General features: G+C 44.9%; 1 protein-coding gene across 2 annotated transcripts in view; it reads right to left on the reverse strand.

Annotated features, from left to right (window-relative positions):
- Positions 1-500: 500 nt before the first annotated feature.
- Positions 501-21,899, reverse strand: part of LOC116981870 (charged multivesicular body protein 3-like) — a 49,868-nt gene continuing 28,469 nt past the window's right edge. Inside the window, exons 1-6 of one of the 2 annotated variants that reach the window (XM_033035038.1) lie at positions 20,223-20,320; positions 8,689-8,749; positions 5,556-5,735; positions 4,005-4,126; positions 2,554-2,668; positions 501-1,990 (exon numbers count right to left, since the gene is read on the reverse strand). In XM_033035038.1, the coding sequence (XP_032890929.1) occupies positions 1,842-1,990; positions 2,554-2,668; positions 4,005-4,126; positions 5,556-5,735; positions 8,689-8,749; positions 20,223-20,267 (672 nt within the window). In that variant the 5' untranslated portion in view covers positions 20,268-20,320 and the 3' untranslated portion in view covers positions 501-1,841. Of the gene's footprint in view, positions 1,991-2,553; positions 2,669-4,004; positions 4,127-5,555; positions 5,736-8,688; positions 8,750-20,222; positions 20,321-21,899 lie in introns of those variants that run through there. The other variant, XM_033035049.1, reaches the window with a different exon arrangement.

The raw sequence follows: 21,899 nt of genomic DNA on the forward strand, positions 1-21,899 counted from the left end.
TTTCTACTTGATTTAGTTTGGAGATACAGTGCGGATATTGGCCCTTCAGCCCACCGAGTCTGCGCCAAACTGCGATCCCGACACACTAACCTATCCTGCACACACCAGGGACAATTTACTGAAGCCGATTACCCTACAAAAGTGTACCTCTTTGGAGTGTGGGAGGAAACGGGAGAACATACAAACTGTACAGACAAGCACCCATAGTCAGGATCTAACTGGTGCTGTAAGGCAGCAACTCCACCGCTATGCCACCATGCCTCCTATCTTGCTTCCTTTTACCATGCCCTCGTGGATCCATTTTCGAATGCCAGCTTATCCATTCGGCCATATTTACTGTTGTTTGGAAAGCAGCAAGGTGTGAATGTGAAAGCTACGCAAACTTGAAGCATTACTACATTTCACTATCTAAGTGTATAAAGTACATCTTTGAAGTTGCACTAAACATTTATAACTCGGCTTCTGCAAACTGTAATTTCAGTAAAACCATACAGCAGAGATAAACCAAAGCAGAGTTCATTCCTTTTCTTTGCATCCCTATTTAATTATTAAGGTGGACCAAGTTTTTGTATAATTAGAATGTTATTATTGACATTGAATTGCAGTTCCACAGAAGTCTAGTACAATTAATTCCTACTTAAATATCTCAAACAAATCTCTCCAATAAATCCATCTTGTTTTATTTTAAGATGAAGAACAGCAACTGTCTGTGGCACTGTAATTAAAGTAGTGTATGATCAAAGTTGCACCTAAAGGTCATTCCAGGCAGATTTGAATTGCCTGTTCTAGTGAGAATTGTCTATACAGTCAACTAAACTGCAATCTATTTCAGGAACATGTACCAAAATGGGTTGTTCTGTATGCACAGAGATACCCTTACCCCTACATTAAAGACTGCAAAATCATATTTAATGGTTATAAAGTAGTCCTGGTCAACCCACATCATAATCTTTTTGTTCACTTTTATTACTGAAGAATTGCTGAAATTCACAACTGTACTTGAATGCTGATGGAGGACTTGGTTATCATCCATATGTACAAAAAAATGAAAAAGTACTAGTCGGGATACTAGTACTTTAGAAGGACTCTTATCTTTAGAAGGGAGACTTGCCAAAGACAGAAACATTACAGTGCCCATCTCAAATTTCAAATCCTGCACTAAAATGGGGTTTTAAAGTTCCAACAATTTTAATTGTTTTTAACAGTTTCAATTGTTTTATCTCGGTCGCTGGAGGACTCCAAACACATACTTAAGGATGCCATTTGAAGCCAAAAATGGCAATAGTAAAAACTAGAGGCAGGAAATATTAGACGAGTTTTCACTGCATCAACCAAAACATTCTTTTACAACTCAAATATACAATTGTTAGTTAATATAAAGGATATTTTCCCACCATGGGTTGTTTATAACAGGATAATCACTATAAAGTTTATGGAGTATTCTTTCACTATAATAAGGCCACTTAGAAAAAAAAGTGTTTACATGCTTCAACAATTTCATTTAAACAAAAACAAACCATAATCAGTAACCCTCATCACCCCCACAGTTACGTCTGGGAATTGTAAAGACATTAGTGCTGAAATTATACTGAATAATAAAGTAGTCAAAGGTTTTGACAGCTACCGAGAAGTAGTTTAGCGTAATGGGAGAAATGACTTGCCAGTGTAGTATTGTTCTTGGGAAGCATACTTTGTACAAATTTAACAGTACCAATGTTTTACGCTGAAAATATAGACTTTGGTATTGGCATGAAGAGGGAAAGAGGGGTATGGGTACCATCTCATACTCCACAGCAACATAATTCGAGTGGGAACTATACAGCCAAGATATTTGACACAGATCAACTCCGGAGTGCTGCCAGCCGCGACTGCATTTCTTCAATTTCCTCTTCTGCCTCGCCCTCATCTGATGCAGCCGTGGCCCCTTTTAGTTCCGGCTCTGGCTCTGGCAGAGGATCCATGACTTTGCTGGGAGCTTTCCCAAGAGCACCTGAAAACAAAAATAAAGGGAATGTTTAAAATCTATCATGACTTGTCAATACTCGATGTTACAGCAGAAGGCTGTTAAATAACCTGACAACTGAGACCTTTCACGACCTTTCCCCAGATCAGATGCAGAATGCAAACCAAGTCTCACTGAACGGGGGGAAAAAAGTGCTGGAGTAACTCAGTGGGACAGGAGACGTGTGCGGGAAATGGACGGAAAACATTTTGGTCTGGACCCTTTCTCAGATTGCCACTGATTTTGGCAAATCAGTTCATAAACCAGTACGTAATCATTGGATGTAATGTTTGCGTCACAGCATAGGAAAACTAGCTAGAATTTCTAACCCTAATCGTTGATAATATCAGCTAAATGACAGCAGTATTTTCATCAAATTGTTCCCCCCAGGCCATGAACTGCTCAAATAATTTCTACTATCCTATTTGAAGGATGCAATCGGTGGATATTTTAAAACTACGAGATACAACATTTCTGAGAATTACACAAAAATCTAGAGGAGATTTCAATACTATGAAAGATATTAAACATACACGCTGTGTTTAATTTACCTGCAGTGACCTCAAAAAGTATTTTGTCAATTTCCATCTCTGCTGCTTCCTCCATTTCGTCTTCATCTTCCATACTCTCAAAAGTATCCTCCAGCATCTCATCAATAATCCCTGCCTGCAGACAGTAAACGCACACGCACAAATTATTCAACATTTGAAGCATCGACACCTCAGGTTTAAGAAACGATTTATTCAGTTTGCAAGACAGAAGAATGCCCTGATTTCATCTCGTTCCAATAAAACATGCATCTGAAACATTGTCAGGGTTTCGCTAAAGATGTTGACATATCTCCAACCGTCAGATTCAGATTTGCGGTGATTTTCATTTTAGCGAGGTACACTTTGCTCGCAAGACCACCGCTTATTGCCCACCCATCAAAGTGGTGAACAGTTGGGCAAGAAGCTCCAGGATTTCGATCCAGCAAAGATCCAAGCAGTGATATGTTTTCAATTCAGGACGCATCCACCTGCTGCTCTTGGTTTAACGGTAGTGCTCAGGAGATGCTTCTTGAACAGCCTGGGCAATAGGGTGAATACACAGTCTTTTTTTTCGCCTAGGGGAATCAAGAACTAGCAGGCCTAGGGTTAAGGTGAGAGGGAAATGATTTAATAGGAATGCAAGGAGCAGCTTTTGCCCACACAGGCGGCGGTGGGTATGTGGAATGAGCTGCCAGAGGAAATAGTTGAGGCAGGTACTATAGTTAAAATATAGGTACATGGACAGGAAAGATTTAGAGGGATACAGACCAAACAGGAAAATGTGTCTAGTTTCGATGGAGCATCTTGGTCACCTAAAAACTCGCTCGTCTTTGGCATGTGGGAGGAGATCCACACGGTCACAGAGAGAACATGCAAACTGCACAGAGACAGTAGCTACAGTCAGGATCAAACCCAGGCTGTGAGGCAGCAGTTCTACCAGCTGTGCCACCCCCTTGAACATGTAACGTCAAGAGTGTTATATTGTCATATGTCCCAGATAGAACAATGGAATTCTTACTTGCAGCAGCACCACAAAATATGTAAACATAGTACTCTGTGAACTATATAATAAAGAAGAAAAATAAGTTCTGTATATGATCTATATGTATATATATATAGAACCACACATTAAAACAAACAAACAATAATAGTGCCCCATAGTCAATGTAGTTGAGAGCTTATTTGGAGGTTGTTGTATTTAATAACTGTAGGGAAGAAGCTGCTCCTGAACCAGGACGTTACAGTTTTCAGGCTCCTATATCTTCCCAATGGCAGGGGTGAAATGATTGTGTGGCCAGGGTGGTGTGGGTCTCGGATAATGCTTTTTGAGGCAGCGACTCCTGTAAATCCCTTCGATGGTGGGGAGGTCAGAACCCGTGATGGACTGGGCAGTGTCCACCACTTTTGCAGTCTTGTTACATATTCAAGTTAAAGTAGGTCCCAACCATTAGCACTAGTGTTTTATCTCTCACCTTCATCATTTCTTTGGACAGATCCCTCATGGTGGCTTGAATTTCAGGAATCTTTACTAAATTCTGCATGGCTTTCATCACTTCAGTACTCTTATCTAAGGCGCCAGTGACTCTTGCTACAGCTACAAAAGGAAGGCAAGAAATCAAATTAAAAACTGAAGGCAGTAATAAACACGATTTACGACCATTTCATTTTGACTTGCACTTTAGTCTTCGGTGCTTCTGTTAAATTAGAGGATCAAGCCTCAAATCGGTGGCAGCTCAAAATAAATTGATCAGCAAGGTCTGAAAGCTGGAAATGGAACCAAGTGGATTACTCATGCAGTGCAATTGCAGAAGTGTTGGGAATTGCACCAAGATTGAGGCATGAGTAATAATCCTGATATATGGTATTGAGCGGAGGTAACCTGGTGCTTCCCCACTCCTGAGTCTGGAGAAATATGAGGTCAGGCAAAAGCTTGAGGGAACAGAGGCAGGTAATTGGACACTGTTGTTACACTTGATAACTTTCCTACCAATTATTAAATATAGAAACATAGAAAATAGGTGCAGGAGTAGGCCATTCGGCCCTTCGAGCCAGCACCGCCATTCAATATGATCATGGCTGATCATCCAGAATCAATACCCTGTTCCTGCTTTCTCCTCGTATCCCTTGATTCCCTTCGCCCTAAGAGCTATATCTAACGCTCCCTTGAATAAATACTGTTCTATACGCACTGTTACCATCCGCCCACCATCACCCTCCCCCCTTCATCTTGTTTATCAGATTCTATGATCTGCAGCCCTCTGTTCACTCCACTTATCCCCTCTCAGCCTTCGTTGTTTTCTCCTATATTCACCCACCTAAGTCCATCAGCAAAATCAATGCCTCTGACATCCACCTGCTGCTTGCCAGATTTTGCCCTACCCTTATGCCCTCACCTCTTTATACTTGCTCTCTACCACGATTCCAAACATTGACCTTCTACCACCCTCCACAGATGCTGCCTGGCCAGCAGTTTGGGTTTTTTTTGCTGCAGATTCCAGCATCTGCAATCTCTCAAGTCCCCTAAATAACTTGGGTGCCCTCGTCAAGGAATGAATAGCAACATCCTATCTGTTGTATAACCAGGAACATCGATTCGCAATAGTGCTTACCACAAAGGACAATCAAAGGGACCCAGCACCAGGGTGCAAATCTCTCAAGGAATTATGAGAACTAGTTTAAACTAAACTAAAACAAATCATCACTTTTGACATCCCTTGTGACAATAAACTGACCATGAAACCTTGAAACTAGAAAAACAGCAATAATATAATCTGATAATTTAAGATGGCCGTAACTTCATCTGCCACATTATTTTAGCTGTACAGTTAATTTATAAAAATGAGAAAATAAACAGGAAAAATCAAATTACTTGGAAATGTAATAGTTAAGTCTGAATGAAGAAGAGATCATAGAGAAAGTGAACTTCAACAGTGCGCAAATGTAACAGGCCCACAGCAGAAAACAATATATTATTTGCCAGGTTGGCATTTACTGAGATTTCTGGTACAATGCCAACAGCTTACCTAGTTGGTTCTTCATACTCATAAGGACAGAATTCATTTGTGCTTTTGAAGCGTACAATTTGTTCACAGCCTTCTTTGATCGAACAATTTCTTTTGCTAAAATGATGCAAACATCCTTTTGGCCTTTCTTTGCAGCATCTTTCACAGACCTCTTTACTTTCTCCTCTTCCCTCTGAATATCTAACAAACAAAAAGTGTAGTTATAAATAGGGTTAGGGAAACTTTAGAAGGATATGGGTCAAATGCGAGCAAATGCTTTCCAGTTTAAATGGGACACCATGGTTGACACGGACAAGTTGGGCTAAAGTGCCAGTTTCTGTGCTGTATCACTCTACAACTCTAAAGAGGAGTCTTTCCAAATGCCTCAAAAAATGTAATTCTCAACGAGGTATAATTATCATAGCCAAGTGAATATGGCAAGCATTTTATACCCTTTATATCCAAGATCATAGGGATGATTGGGCTAACATATAATGAGCATTTGACAGCTCTCGCCGTGTAGTCGCTGAAATTTAGAAGGATGAGGAAGGATCTCATAGAAACTTACCATATAATGAAAGGCATTGATCATAGTCATACATTATTAGCCAAGTATGTTTTGCAACATACAAGGAATTTCATTTGCGATACATTCATACCAATAAACAGCAACAGAACACACAAAATACATTTTAACATAAACATCCACCACAGTGACTCCTCCACATTCCTCACTGTGATGGAAGGCGGAAAAAAAAGTTCAATCTCTTCCCTTCTTTGTTCTCCCGTTGACGGGATGATCTTGGCACCCGTGGCCGGCAGCGTTTGGGTCCTCGCGTCAGGCGATCAAGCTCCCACATCGGGGGGGGGGAAATCTCAGCTCCACCACGCCGGGCCATCTGACCCTGGGTCGGAGCTGGTCAAAACCTTCTGCATCATTTGGAGCTCCCGACACCAGTCTCTATCCGAGACAGCGAGCTCCTCGATGGAGAAATCCGTAGGTTGGTGCATCGATCCCAGGCAAGGGATCAGCTCCAATGGTAAGTCCACGTCCCCGCGGTGGGGCTCAGTCAATCCCGAGCAAGGCCTCCAGCTCCATGATGTTAGGCCGCAGAGCGACCGGATATACAATCCGGAAAACAATCGCATCTCCGGCAAGGTAACAGATTGAAAACATGTTTCCCCCACCCCCCACATAAAACAAACCAGAAAACATTAACACATACTTTTAAAACACACTAAAAAAAATGTAAAAGCCAAAAAGACAGTCAGACTGTTGGCGAGGCTGCCATTGTGCGGTTATCCCCTGGTGGTATCACATCCACGATAGTGAATGTGAAAAGGATGATTCTACTAGTGGGAGAGCCTAGGACCAGAGGGCACAGCCTCAGAATAAAAGGGCGTACCTTTAGAAAGGAGATGAGGAGGAATTTCTTTAACTAGAGGGTGCTGAATCAGCCGAATTCATGGCATAGGCACCTGTGGCAGCCATCTTTGGGTATTTTTAAAGTGGAGATTGATACGTTCTTGATCAGTAGGGGTGTCGGGAGTTACAAGGAGAAGAATGGAGTTGAGAAGGAGAAATAGATCAGCCATGATTGAATGGCAGAGCAGACTCGATGGGTTGACTCCTTCAGTGCTATGCTAGAGTGCTGGCCAAGATTGTAAATTAAAAATCACAAGCCCAACATCCCCACCTGCACTAACTCAAGGCTGGGTGTACTTGCTCGAGTCAGGTTAAAAACCAACAGCTGACTTGTAAATGACTTCCATGAATAAGGAGACCAATACTACACACAGTACTCAAGATGTGCACATATAAATTAAGTATAACTGCACTACTTTTAAAATTAGTTTCCCCAGCTATAAATACTTAATATTTTGCCAGCTTTCTCAATCACCCAAGAATCTACATACAAGCCCTGTCATTGAAAAATAGCTTAAGTATACCTCGATTTCCACATTGCCACTCTGTGTTTCTGTAATATACAAAGTGAAACGCACTACAGTAAACCCTTGGTTTAATGGACCTCTTTGTAACAGATTTTAGTTATAGCGGATAGACCTGCTGATGCCATCATGGCTCGCACTGCCTTCCCAGCCCAGGCTACTGATGCCACCCTGGTTCGCAAGATGCACCAGCTTGCCCTTCTCCACCCATGGCACGGTCCAGTTGATGCGGCTGTTGTTGCGACTCACATCGCAGCACACAGAAACAGCATCGGCAGGACACACAAGGCCATCGTGGGGCTCCCTCCTCTCCCACCTGCTGCTGCTAATTCTTCCTGTCCACTCGTCGCTTTGTCCACTCGGCCTCTTCCCCTTCCCCCTGCCTCACCCCACCACCACCTCCTACTCCTCCTGTCACTTTGTCCACTCAGCATTCCCCCCCCCACCCTCCCGTCCTCCACCTTCTCCCCTAGAGTCCCCAACGTACTCCACCAGTGACTGGTGAGAGGGGAGGCTGAGAGCATCCTGTCAGTAGCGGTGACCTAAAGAAAGCACGTCCTGTTGGTAGTGGCAGCCTGAAGAAAGCGTGTCCTCACAGCCTCGTCTACGCGGTGAAGAAGTGCTCGCCGTTACAGACCAGTGGCATTGGCGCTTAATTTTAAGGTACAGTTCAGTTTAGTTTATTGTCACGTGTACCGGGGTACAGTGAAAAGCTTTTGTTGTGTGCTAACCAGTCAGCGGAAAGACAATACATGATTACAATCAAGCCATTTGCAGTGTACAGATACATGATAAAGGAATAACGCTGAGTGCAAGGTAAAGCCAGTACAGTCTGATCTGTAAAGATCGGACTATCCTCAAAGATAGTCCAAGGGTCACCAATGAGGTCGATGTGAAATGACACAAAGTGCTGGAGTAACTCAGCAGACTGAATCTGTCCGAAGAAGGGTCCCAACGTCGCCTTACAATTGTTCTCCCGAGATGCTGCCTGAGCCGCTGAGTTACTCCAGCACTTTGTGTCTTTTTGTGTATGAACCACCACCTGCAGTACTTTGTTTCAACTACATACAATGATCAATCCTTACTGGGTTATAGCAGACAATCGGCAATAATGGACACCATTTTCCTCCCCACCCCCTCCCTCCCAGGGTCCATTATAACAAGAGTTTACTGCATGACAGAAAATGAGAGTTTTTTTACTCACCTCGAATTTGTCTGTCAATCACTCTCATTTCCTTTCTTATTTTTGTTGACCATTCTGAAACCTAATCAAAAACCACAATAACATTATTAACACAAAATAACATTTGTTTCAGATATGGTTTCAGATGATATGCAGAAATACTAATTTTAACATGCAAATGGCAATAAACTGATACCGTTCAGAAGGCTCATAGGTCATGGAAAATTAAGAACAATATTCAGGTTTCCATTGATGAAACTAGGGCTATTGCTGCTGTTTTCATCCCATTCAAGTTTAATTTTCCCTATACTTAGTTTAGTTTATTGTTTATTGTCACATGTACCGAGGTACAGTGAAAAGCATTTGTTGCGAGCTAACCAGTCAGCAGAAAGATAAAACATGATTACAATCGAGCCATTTATAGTGTATAGATACATGATCAGGGAATAACGCTTAGTGCAAGGTAAAGCCAGCAAAGGATAGTCATATTTAGTTGTAAGCCATATTTATTTTATTGCTATGCCAAAGGCCTCAAACACACGAGCCCACTTTTAGCCAATATTAGCAAGTGAGTCAGAAGAATGGTTTTTGTATCAACTTCCCTCCCAATGGGAATGCAACTGGTCTTTAAATAACACAACCGATGTCCAGTGCCGAAACTGTGTATGTATACTCTGAAAATACTAATCTGCAAAGATGAGAAAAAGTTAAAGTATATCTGTAATAGACTGAGACAAGAGAAAATATACTTGGGAATAAGGAAATTACAAAGAAATAAAATGTTATTCTGTGTTTGGGTATGTTTGCCACGCCACCCTGGCCACACACTGATTTCACTCCTGCCATCGGGAAGAAGATAGAGGAGCCTGAAAACAGTAATGTCCAGGTTCAGGAACAGCTTCTTCCCTACAGCAATCAGGTTATGAAACACTACGGCCTCTGAACTACACAGACCTGGGGCATTGGTTTTTGTCTTTTTGCACTATTATTGTTTGTTGGTTTTTATGTGTATACATTTTTATTTATGAGCATATAAATACACACACATTTAACTTTTTTTTGGTTTATTATATTGTTTACAGCGTACTATGTTCACATATTATGTCGTGCTGCTGCAAGTAAGAATGTCTTTGTTTTGTTTGCGACACTTGACAATAAATCTCTAGTGAAGATGAGCCAGAAAACTCCTCAAATTAATGTTGTTTTTACAACGTCTCAAGGTTTTAGGCCTCAATAGTCACTAATTGATGACCGTGGATCAGAAGGTAATCTATACGCACCCACGAGACATTCAATGCTGTCGAAAGATGAATCTTCCAAAAACAGACTCTTAATAGTTTCTTTATTATAATAGTATAAACAGTAAGATAATTCATAAAAGCTTCTTCTTGTATAAATACATTTCAATCATGCTCGTGCATAGTCGAAAACTATGTCTATCCCCCGATCTTCATTGAACTAAACTAAACTCCTTGGGAGTCTGCGCCAGAATCCCAGCCGCAAACCACGACCCAGGCCACGTATAAATCCCACCCACATAATTACAGGTAGATAAAATTAAAGGTAACTGGTTATAATTATAACATACGGAGTTAAGCTAAATGGCTACTACAAATGGATTTCTTGTTTCATTCTTATTTCAGTAACAACTCTTCTTCATGTGAAATATATGCCCTGCATAAGGAAACTAATTGAAAATTTCAACTTTACCACAAACCAACTTTACCATAAGATATTCCAGCTAATAAGCTCCTTTCAATACAGTAGTAAACACTATTAGGCCTGCCTTCAAATTCTAGTAATTTGGTTAACTTTTTGGGCTGTCAATTGGTCTTCCCATTTAACCAGAGAAACATTTATAATTTTAAGGACGTTTTGCACAATATTGTCATATTCCAAGTACCTAATCTTAATGTTTTTGCAGATGGATGAATCTAGAAGACTTTAAGAAAAGTGGCCATTAAGTTATTTCAGCCAGGTACATAATTCAGTTGAGGAATGTCAGATCAGCTATCCTAATAGTTCACTTTACCAACCTTTAGAGTCAGAGTCTTACAGTGTGGAAACAGATCGTTTGGTCCAACTTGCCCACACCAGCCTTCACATCTGTTTATGTGCCACCGCTTCCTCCTTCCAAATAACCAATATATATTGTAAACTGTTGTGGTCTGAGCACTGCTCTCTGTGGCAGTCTACTGGATCAACCAGTGATACCTACTCGCTATTTCCTGTCTGTTAACCAATCCACCATCTCCAAGACTACGGGCTGAAATATTGTGACTTGACCTTCTACGAGACATCTCATCGCACATATTCACAAAGTCTAACTGCATGTACTGATTCCCACCTATCTATCTATCCTGGTCACGACTACCCCAGCGGCAAGGTAGAGCAGTGGTAGAGTTGCTACCTTACAGTGCCAGAGACCAGGGGTTCAATCCTTACTACAACTGCTGCCTGTACAGAGATTGTACATTCTCCCCGTGACCTGTCTGAGTTTCCTACGGGTGCTCCAGTTCCCTCCCACTCTCAAAGAACGTACAGGTTAGTAGGTTAATTGGTTTGGTATAATTCTAAATTATCCCTAGTGTGTGTAGGATTTAAAAAAAATTAAAATTGCGCGACCGGGTCCAGTCGCCGTCGTGGTAGCTCCGCGGCACGATGCGTATTTTTAACTTGCATGTTCGTTTTAAATTTATTTCTAAGTACTAACTCTCTAGCAGTAACAACGTATGACCGGGAAACTCTCATAAAACTAAACTCTAACATAACATGGAGACTTTTTAAACACTGTACTCACCGATCCAGCGTGGCCAGCAGAGATCAACAGAGCGCGCCGGGGCAAGAACAATGGGAGCGCGGCTCCAAGGAAAACCCGGAGAAAACATCGGGGTAAGCGGGGGGGGATTCGGAATAGGCTGAGAGCCCAAGCATTCCGTCCTCCTCTGCCCAGCATTCTTCTGGCAAACGTAGTCCCTGGAGAACTAGCTGGATGACCTCAGGGCGAGGGTCAGATTCCAGCAGGACATAAGGGACTGCAACATCCTCTGCCTGACCGAAACATGGCTGACCTCGCTGATTCCGGATCAGGCAATCTGCCCAACCAAGTCCTTCACTGTTCATCGTGCTGACAGAACAGAAGCATCTGGGAAATCCAAGGGTGGAGGAGTCTGCTTCATGACCAATAATAACTGGTGCAACCCTGGAAATATTAAGACGCTTTCTCGTTCCTGCTCGCCGGACCTGGAGCACCTGACGATCTCATGCCGTCCATTCTACCTTCCCCGGGAGTTCAGCTCAGTGATCATCACAGCCATCTACATTCCACCGCATGCGGACACCGACGTGGCACTATCGGCCCTACACGATGTGTTATGTCGACACCAAAACAAGAACCCGGATGCGGCTATGGTGGTTGCTGGAGATTTTAATAAATCAAATCTCAAAAAAGTTCATGCCCAACTTCTACCAACACATCACGTGTGCCACCAGGGGGGGAAGAACATTGGACCACTGCTACACGCCGTTCCGGAAGGGCTACAAGGCCGTTTCACTCTCTTCTTTTGGAAAATCCGACCACGCTGTCGTTTTCCTGCTGCCGGAGTATAAACAACGGACAGTACGGGAAGTGGCAGTGACAAGGGACGTAAAGCGGTGGTCCGACCAGTCAAAGGCCATGCTGCAAGATGCACTGAGGGGTCACGGACTTCATTGCAACATTAGCCGATAACATCCTCCCCACAGTAAGAGTTAGCATCTTTCCTAATCAAAAACCCTGGGTGGACAGGTCCATTCATGTGGCCTTGAATGCTCGCATCGCTGCTTACAACTCTGGCCTGGCATCTGGAAATATGGACGTCTACAAGGTAGAGTCCTACCGACTGCGAAGAGCGGTGAAGGACGCAAAAAGGAGGTACAAGGACAGGATGGAGTCGCGGATGGAGCAACAGGACACCAGACGCCTTTGGCAGGGGCTACAGACTATAACTAACTACTGGAGCAGCCCCCCCTCAACCAGAAGTGCCGGCACCCCCCTAGCTGATGACCTGAACTCTTTCTACGCACGCTTCTAGATGGGCAACATCACCCCTAGCTTGCCGGCTAACGACAACACCGCCAGCGTGCTGGCTAGCGAGGCTGGAGGGGGGTCCTCCGCTGGGGATGGATACACATTCTCGTTGTCCGAGCACGACGTGAGGAGGGCTCTGACGTGTGAACATGAGGAAAGCTGTAGGCCCAGATGGCATATCTGGGCGAGTACTTAAGTCTTGTACTACTCAGCTAGCTCCGGTGCTCCCTACAATATTCTCCCGGGCCAGGTCCGTGGTCCCTGCCTGCTTCAAAAGATCCATTATTGCACCTGTACCAAAGAATGCCTCTCCAGCTTGTTTGAATGACTACCGACCGGTGGCCCTCACCTCGGCAGTCACAAAATGCTTTGAGAGGCTGGTCAAGAACCACATCTGCGCCTTCCTCCCTCGCAACATGGACCCGCTACAGTTCGCATACCGTCCGAACAGATCCACGGACGATGCGGTCTCCCAGGTTCTGCACACCGCTCTCTCTCACCTTGACAGCCAGAAGGGGGGGCTACGTGAGGATGCTGTTCATAGACTTCAGTTCAGCCTTTAACACGATAGTCCCCACCATACTTGCTGAGAAGCTGCTGGAACTGGGACTTAACTGGGTCCTGGGTCCTGGACTTACTCACCGCCAGGCCCCAGGTAGTCAAGATGGGAGGAAATACATCAACGACCGTCACCCTGAGCACAGAATCCCCCCCAGGGTTGCGTCCTCAGCCCTCTACTGTACTCCCTGTACACACGTGACCGTGTGGCTAGGTTCAGCTCCAACTCTATAATCAAGTTTGCTGATGACACTGTGGTGGTGGGCCTGATCACTGAAAATAATGAGAAGGCCTACCGGGAAGAGGTGGCTGATCTGGCACTCTGGTGTCAGGACAACAGCCTCCTCTTGAATGTTAAAAAAACTAAGGAGCTGATCGTGGACTTTAGGAAGGCACAACATCCGAGGACATAGAAACATAGAAACATAGAAATTAGGTGCAGGAGTAGGCCATTCGGCCCTTCGAGCCTGCACCGCCATTCAATATGATCATGGCTGATCATCCAACTCAGTATCCCGTACCTGCCTTCTCTCCATACCCTCTGATCCCCTTAGCCACAAGGGCCACATCTAACTCCCTCTTAAATATAGCCAATGAACTGGCCTCGACTACCCTCTGTGGCAGGGAGTTCCAGAGATTCACCACTCTCTGTGTGAAAAAAGTTCTTCTCATCTCGGTTTTAAAGGATTTCCCCCTTATCCTTAAGCTGTGACCCCTTGTCCTGGACTTCCCCAACATCGGGAGCAATCTTCCTGCATCTAGCCTGTCCAACCCCTTAAGAATTTTGTAAGTTTCTATAAGATCCCCTCTCAATCTCCTAAATTCTAGAGAGTATAAACCAAGTCTATCCAGTCTTTCTTCATAAGACAGTCCTGACATCCCAGGAATCAGTCTGGTGAACCTTCTCTGCACTCCCTCTATGGCAATAATGTCCTTCCTCAGATTTGGAGACCAAAACTGTACGCAATACTCCAGGTGTGGTCTCACCAAGACCCTGTACAACTGCAGTAGAACCTCCCTGCTCCTATACTCAAATCCTTTTGCTATGAAAGCTAACATACCATTCGCTTTCTTCACTGCCTGCTGCACCTGCATGCCCACTTTCAATGACTGGTGTACCATGACACCCAGGTCTCGCTGCATCTCCCCTTTTCCTAATCGGCCACCATTTAGATAATAGTCTGCTTTCCTGTTTTTGCCACCAAAATGGATAACCTCACATTTATCCTATACACACACGCCACTGAAGATAAATGGGGATACTGTGGATAGCGTGAGCTGCTTTAAATACCTGGGAGTCCACATCACTGAGGATTTGACATGGACAATACACACTGCTGCACTGGTGAGTACGGCAAGGCAGTGCCTTTACCACCTCAGGCAGCTGAGGAAATTTAGAATGTCTCTGAGCATCCTCCAGTGCTTCTACTCAGCGGCTGTGGAAAGCATCTTGTCCGGAAACATCACAATCTGGTCTGGGTTCTGCTCTGCCCGGGACAAGAAGGCTCTGCAGAGAGTAGTGAGTTCGGCCGAACACACTGTGGGAACTACACTCGCCCCTCTGCAGGAGCTCTATATCAGAAGGTGCAGATCCAGAGCCAGCAACATTATGGGAGGCCCCTTCCACCCCAGCAACGGACTGTTCCAGGTGCTACGGACAGCCTCCGCTGTCATGCTGTGAAAACAGAGAGGATGAGACGGAGTTTCTTCCCAGAGGCCATTAGAACTGTAAACTCTTATCTCACCAGGGACTGATTCACTGTACCAATTTACTGTTGTGTGGTGTCTTTTTAAAATTGCTGGGTTTTTTCTCACCAATATATGATTCTGTTCTATTCTGTTTTGTAGTTTTTGCACATTCCGCAGGCAATGCCACTTTTCATTTCACTGCACATCTCGTATGCGTATTTGACAAATAAACTTGACTTGACTTCGTGTGCGGGGATCGCTGGTTGGCGCAGACTCGGTGGGCTGAAGGACCTGTTTTTCAGCTGTATCTATAAAATAAACTAAACTAAAAAAAAAAAACTTGACTCAATTTAGAATTAAGGAAATACAGATGCTGGTTTACCAAGGAAAGATACAAAATGCTGGAAACTCAGAATTCAGGTCAAGTAGCATGCTAGAAAATGAATAAGTTTGTTGGACACAATTCTGCCTTCATTAAGCCATACATAATCATTCAGCTTAATCAAATAAAGATTTTCCAAATGTATTACTTTTAATTTGTTAATAATTCATTCTGACATTTTATCAAAAAAGGGAGAAATACTGTACATTTGGGATCACATTTCTCTATTTCAGGTGCTATATCTTGTGCGCAATTATAAAGATTTTATGAACAGTACATCGACACTTTGTCAAGTGCTTTCTGTCAACATGTTCGGAGGACAATGTGTGTTGAACATTTTAGCCACCCCCCACCATAACAGGGCATCTAACAAGGTTAGAGGGCAGTCTGTACTAGACATCACGTTCCTCCTGATACACAACTGTGGGTGTCTACCAGACATCATAGTTCACTGATATGAATTTGCAGACATTGAAGCACCACACAGTTTGCCATGAATAGACTTTAGAATAGAATAGTTTGCCATGACAGCTGAAAATGATATCTGCCACATGTCTGCTTACTCCATAATGATTATTACTCCATTCAAAAAGAATATATGAAGTAACCCACTGGTCCCTTGTCATTCAATAAGGTCGTGGATGATCTGACTTTGACCTTAATGAAATTGTCGCCTGTAATCCTAGACTCCCCTTTCAACCAATAATCTCTGCGCATCGATTTTCAATCTATTCATTGATTCAGTCTCCATAGTCTCTGCAATAAAGATTTGCAGAGATTCATTATGCTCAAGGAAGAAATCCCCCCTTTATTCTCTGTCTTAATCTTATTCAGATACTGTACCTTCAGTTTAAGATTTTCCCGTGAGGGGAAACATTCTCCCAGGTTCTACCTTGGTCAAACCACTCAAAAACTCCTCCAAACTCCAAACCTGCTCAATCTTTTATGAAATTAATCCCTTCAACCAAATGAATTTTCCCTGGTTGAAATACAGGTCTACAATCTGTCTGATCCTTATTAAGGAGTTTGTCCTGTTTCTTGTCTAATTCTCCAGCCTCTTCTATCAGCACCTGAAGCCCAGTGTAGGGCCTTTCTAACACAGGGAATGACACCAATTAACAAGGGAGGCACCAGAGACGTGCTCCATCCTGACTACGGATGCTGAAGTATCTGTGTGAAGTTTGTACGTTCTCATTGTGACCAAATGGCTTTTCTATGGGCGTTCTGGTTTCCTTCCACATTCCAAGGACATGCAGGTTTATACGTTAATTGGTTTCTGTAAAATGCCCTCAGGGTGTTGGAATGAGTGTGTATGGGTGATCGACGGTCGGCATGGACACGGTGGGTCGAAGGGCCTGTTGCCACACTGCATCTCTGAACTAAAAGTGGTGCAGCCTTCATTATTTGTATGATCCACTTTGTCTTTACTTATAGTCATTAACCAAATTAAGCAATCAGACTTGCATTAGTTTTGCACAATTGCTGACCTGGTAGTGTTTTTGAACAACACCCAGTTCTCTTATAGGAAATAGATTCAATTTGTACATGACAAGGTCCCACAAATAATGACATATCAATAAAATCTTTTTTTTTTTTAAATGTTAAGCCAATGTTAAGGGTAGGACATAGAAAGAACACCAACTCAAGGTCTTTCAGCAGCACTTGATGTTGATCTCTGGATTTGTTCTTGGGAACTATCCTTAAATCAGCTAAAGCAAAGGCTCTGTGGGGAAGGATCACAGCCTGGGGTCTTTCTACCCACTGGACACTGAGAGGCTGAGTCAAAAAGTAGAAGCATTATCACCCAAAGAACCACTGATTGGTAATGGTGTAATGCATAAAGCCAATGTATTAACACTACTATGTATAAAACTAGCAACACCGAATGTATAGACCAATACTAAGAATTTATTAAGAGGTTTGCTCAGTTTTCTTTGGTATATTTTTCATGAAGTTTACTTTTAAAATAAAAAGGAATCAAAAGGTTTTAACATGCCACTGCAGGTTTGTCATGCTTAATCTATTTTTGCAAGTGTTTGGCATTTTAATGTATTGTGTGGTGTTGATTCTTTTTGCTTGGGCATTAGTCGTGGGGCTTCTATTTAACAACAGATTTGAGAAAGAAGTCAAAGTACCCCAGTTATCCATGCTATTTGTATGTAAGGTTACTATGGTATAACGACTGTTATTTTACAACTTCTGTGGAATTAGTATAAGGAATGAAAAGTAAGGACAGTTTAAGTTGAATGTTGAATTCAGATAGCTGGTGACATCTGAGCAGGCTGTGTGGATTGCTCCAGGCACGACTGTCACTGTAATAAGCAGGAGCATTGACATGGGAGTATATATAGCATCATGACTGGTTTAAGTACCTCCTCTATTTATGGAGATATGTATTAGACTTTCAGCCATCCCTTCATTGAACTACAAAGTCTGTTTCTTTTGTCAATACCAATGAAAAAGATCCATTTAGGACCTTACACCTTCTGGCTCTGCGCAGATTGACCCTGTAGTCCCTATTGGGCTTTATGTTTTTTTCTGGTTATACCTTTACCAAAAATCAAAGAACACCTTCAATTTCAGTCCTTAATCCTATCTGTCAATTATTTGTCCCTCATCGCCTTCCAAATTTCCATTTTAAGCAGCTTTCTGCACTTTTTATATTCTTGATAGTTCTCTTTGTCAATAGTTCCTTAATCCTGCCATATGTTTCCTTTTTTCTCTTTATCGAACTCTCAATATCCTTCAATGTTTTATGTTTAGGTTTATTATTATCACGTGTAATGAGGTACAGTAAAAAAAAAACTTTGTTTTGCATACTATTCAATCAGGTCAGATAATACTATACAAACATACAATCAACCCAAGCACTTTGTGTCCAAATTCAAGTACAATATGTAGAGCAATGGGGAAGATACAAAGTGCAGAATATAGTTCTCATTGTTGTTGCATAGACAAACCTCAATGTCCACAATGGGGTAGAGGTGAATCGGACAGTACCCTAGCTAATGGAAAGACTGTTCAGAAGCCTGACAACAGGGGGAAAAGCTGCTTATGAGTCTGGTGATGCATGCTTTCAAGCTTCTCTATCTTCTGCCCAACAGGAGTGAGAAGATGGAATGACCGAGACTGCACATTCAGTTTCCCTAAACTGTTACTCTTCTAGAACCACGTTGGCCTTGAACTCTTGCACCAAGCTTCAGTGCGTTCCTCAGCACATATTCCTGCAGTTGGGAACATGCCAGTATGTGGGGTGGGTGGGGTGGGGGGGGGGGGGGGGGGGGGGGGGGGGGGGGGGGGGGGGGGGTAGCGATAGCCATGTATTGTCACATTAAAGGCCAGTGAAAGAGATTGTCTTGCAGCCGCCAATCCCCAGGTGGTGTAACTGGTAATTGGCCCAATCATTAATGAGATGTGGCTGGAACCGGTCATTAGGCAGGGGCAGTAGGTGGGCCCTGTACTTCAGTTCGAGGGCGACAACAAGAACCCATGGCCAAGAGTGACAGCAGCGAGCAAGGAAAAGAGGGAGGAAGAAGAAGAATGGAGGGAGGGAAGAAGTAATGGAGGGAGGGAAGACAATAGACAATAGGTGCAGGAGTAGGCCATTCGGCCCTTCGAGCCAGCACCACCATTCAATGTGATCATGGCTGATCATCCACAATCAGTACCCTGTTCCTGTCTTCTCCCCATATCCCCTGACTCCGCTATCTTTAAGAGCCCTATCTAGCTCTCTCTTGAAAGCATCCAGAGAACCTGCCTCCACCGCCCTCTGAAGCAGAGAATTCCAGATCACAACTCTCTGTGAGAAAAGTGTTTCCTCATCTCTGTTCTAAATGGCTTACTCCTTATTCTTAAACTGTGGTCCCTGGTTCTGGACTCCCCCAACTTCGGGAACATGTTTCTCAGCGGGAACTCATGTAACTCAGTGGGACAGGGTTGGAGAGAAGGATAGGGTAACAAAAAGAGGAATGGGTCACAACAGGAAAGAGGTGTGTCTATCTTGGTGAAGAGGGAAAGTGAAACAATACAAGGATTGTTACCCAAGGGACTACTGAGTGGCAATGACATATGTGAATAATTGTCTATTGCCAAAGGGGGGATGGATGGAGGGAGGGAGGAAGATGGGAGGGATGGAAGGAAGGGAAGGAGTAATGGAAGGAAGGGAAGGAGTAAAGGAAGGAGTGAAGGAGGGAGAGAAGGAGGAATTGACAGAGCGGAGGAATGGGTGGAGATGAAGAATGGAGGGTGGAGAGGAGGGAGGGAGGGAAGGAAGGAAGGAGTGAGGGGGTGGGAGGGAGGGAGTGTGTGAAGGAGTGGGGGGGGGGATGGAAGGAAGGAAGGGAAGGAGTAATGGAAGGAGTGAAAGAAGGAGGAATTGACAGAGCGGAGGAATGGGTGGAGAAGAGGAATGGAAGGTGGAGAGGAAGGAGGGAGGGAAGGAAGGAGGTGGAGAGAGGGAGTGAGTGTGTGAAGGAGGGAGGGAGTGTGAAGGAGTGGATGGGTGGGAGGGAGTGTGTGAAGGAGTGGTGGGGGAGGATGGAGGGAGTGTGAAGGAGTGGAGGAGGAGGTGGGGGGAGTGAGTGTGTGAAGGAGTGGGGGAGTGAAGGAGTTAGTGGGTGGGTGGGGGGAGGGAGGGAGTGAGTGTGTGAAGGAGTGGGTGGGAGGGAGTGAGGGAGGAGTGGGTGGGTGGGGGAGGAGGAGGGGGGAGGAGACCGGGCTCCGTCCAACGCACATTAGACCGACCGACCTACCGGCCGAGGATGGCGACCGTCGCTCCCGCTCCCGGGACGCGCTCGGTTCCGGGGTAGGGGGGGAGGCGGCAAGAAGCGAGATATTGGAAGTAAGACGCGTCCTCACCAGATCCTTGGGCGGCCGCTCCTGGGATTTGCCGAACAGGCCCATAGTGGACGGTGGCGTCGCCCGGCCCGGCCCGGCCCGTCACTTCCGGCACCGTGACGTCAGCCACGCCACGCCCACGCCCCCCCCCCCCCCTTCCCCTTCCCCTGGCCGCCACAGGGAGCGCTGCGGTGGTGATGTGGACGGTCCAGGCAAAGCTCTGGGAGGAGGGGTGCAACAACTCTGGGAGGGGTGCAACAACTGTGGGAGGAGGGGTGCAACAACTGTGGGAGGAGGGGTGCATCAACTGTGGGAGGAGGGGTGCATCAACTCTGGGAGGAGGGGTACAACAACTGTGGGAGGAGGGGTGCAACAACTCTGGGAGGGGTGCAACAACTGTGGGAGGAGGGGTACAACAACTGTGGGAGGGGTGCAACAACTGTGGGAGGAGGGGTGCAACAACTCTGGGAGGGGTGCAACAACTGTGGGAGGAGGGGTACAACAACTGTGGGAGGAGGGGTACAACAACTGTGGGAGGAGGGGTTCAACAACTCTGGGAGGAGGGGTACAACAACTCTGGGAGGAGGGGTACAACAACTCTGGGAGGAGGGGTACAACAACTGTGGGAGGAGGGGTACAACAACTGTGGGAGGAGGGGTTCAACAACTCTGGGAGGAGGGGTACAACAACTCTGGGAGGAGGGGTACAACAACTGTGGGAGGAGGGGTACAACAACTGTGGGAGGAGGGGTGCAACAGCTCTGGGAGGAGGGGTGCAACAACTCTGGGAGGAGGGGTGCAACAACTCTGGGAGGAGGGGTACAACAACTCTGGGAGGAGGGGTGCAACAACTCTGGGAGGAGGGGTGCAACAACTCTGGGAGGAGGGGTGCAACAACTCTGGGAGGAGGGGTGCAACAACTCTGGGAGGAGGGGTACAACAACTCTGGGAGGAGGAGTGCAAAAGGTCTGGGAGGAGGGGTGCATAGTGCTGTGAGGAAAGGTACAAAGTGCTGGAGTACCTCAGTGGGTCAGGCAGCATCTCTGGAGGTAAAAGGATGGGTTGGTACCATTCTTCAGGCGGAAAGTAATGAGGTGGGAGGAAGAGGCGAGAAGAACAGAGGTGTGTAAGAAAGAACTGCAGATGCTGGTTTAAACCGAAGACAGACACCAAAAGCTGGAGTAACTCGGCGGGACAGGCAGCATCTCTGCAGAGAAGGAATGGGTCACAAAAAGAGGAATGGGTCACAACAGGAAAGAGGTGGGTCTATCTTGCCGAGAGTAGGAGAATCGAGAACCAGAGGACATTGGTGTAATGTGAAGAGGGAAAGATTTAATAGGAATCTGAGGGGTAACTTTTTCACACAAACGGTGGTGGGTGTATGGAACGAGCTGCCAGAGGAGGTAGTTGAGGCTGGGATTAATGCAACGTTTAAGAAACGTTTAAGAGAGGTAAGTGGATAGGACAGGATTGGGGGGAGTTGGGACAAAAGCAGACAGGTGGGACTAGTGTAGATGGGACATGCTGGTCAGTGTTGGAAAGGCCTGTTTCCATGCTGTAAGACTATGAAAAACCAGGACAAACCAGTCTCTGGGAAGAGCAGTATGTCCAATCAGATCCTTCCATATATTTCCTCCCAGGGGCAGGCCAGCTCACCTCGAATAGCAGTGTGGATCCCATCCCTCCAGCATTACTGTGC

Source organism: Amblyraja radiata, chromosome 1, assembly GCF_010909765.2.
Source record: "Amblyraja radiata isolate CabotCenter1 chromosome 1, sAmbRad1.1.pri, whole genome shotgun sequence".
Taxonomy (NCBI): domain Eukaryota; kingdom Metazoa; phylum Chordata; class Chondrichthyes; order Rajiformes; family Rajidae; genus Amblyraja; species Amblyraja radiata.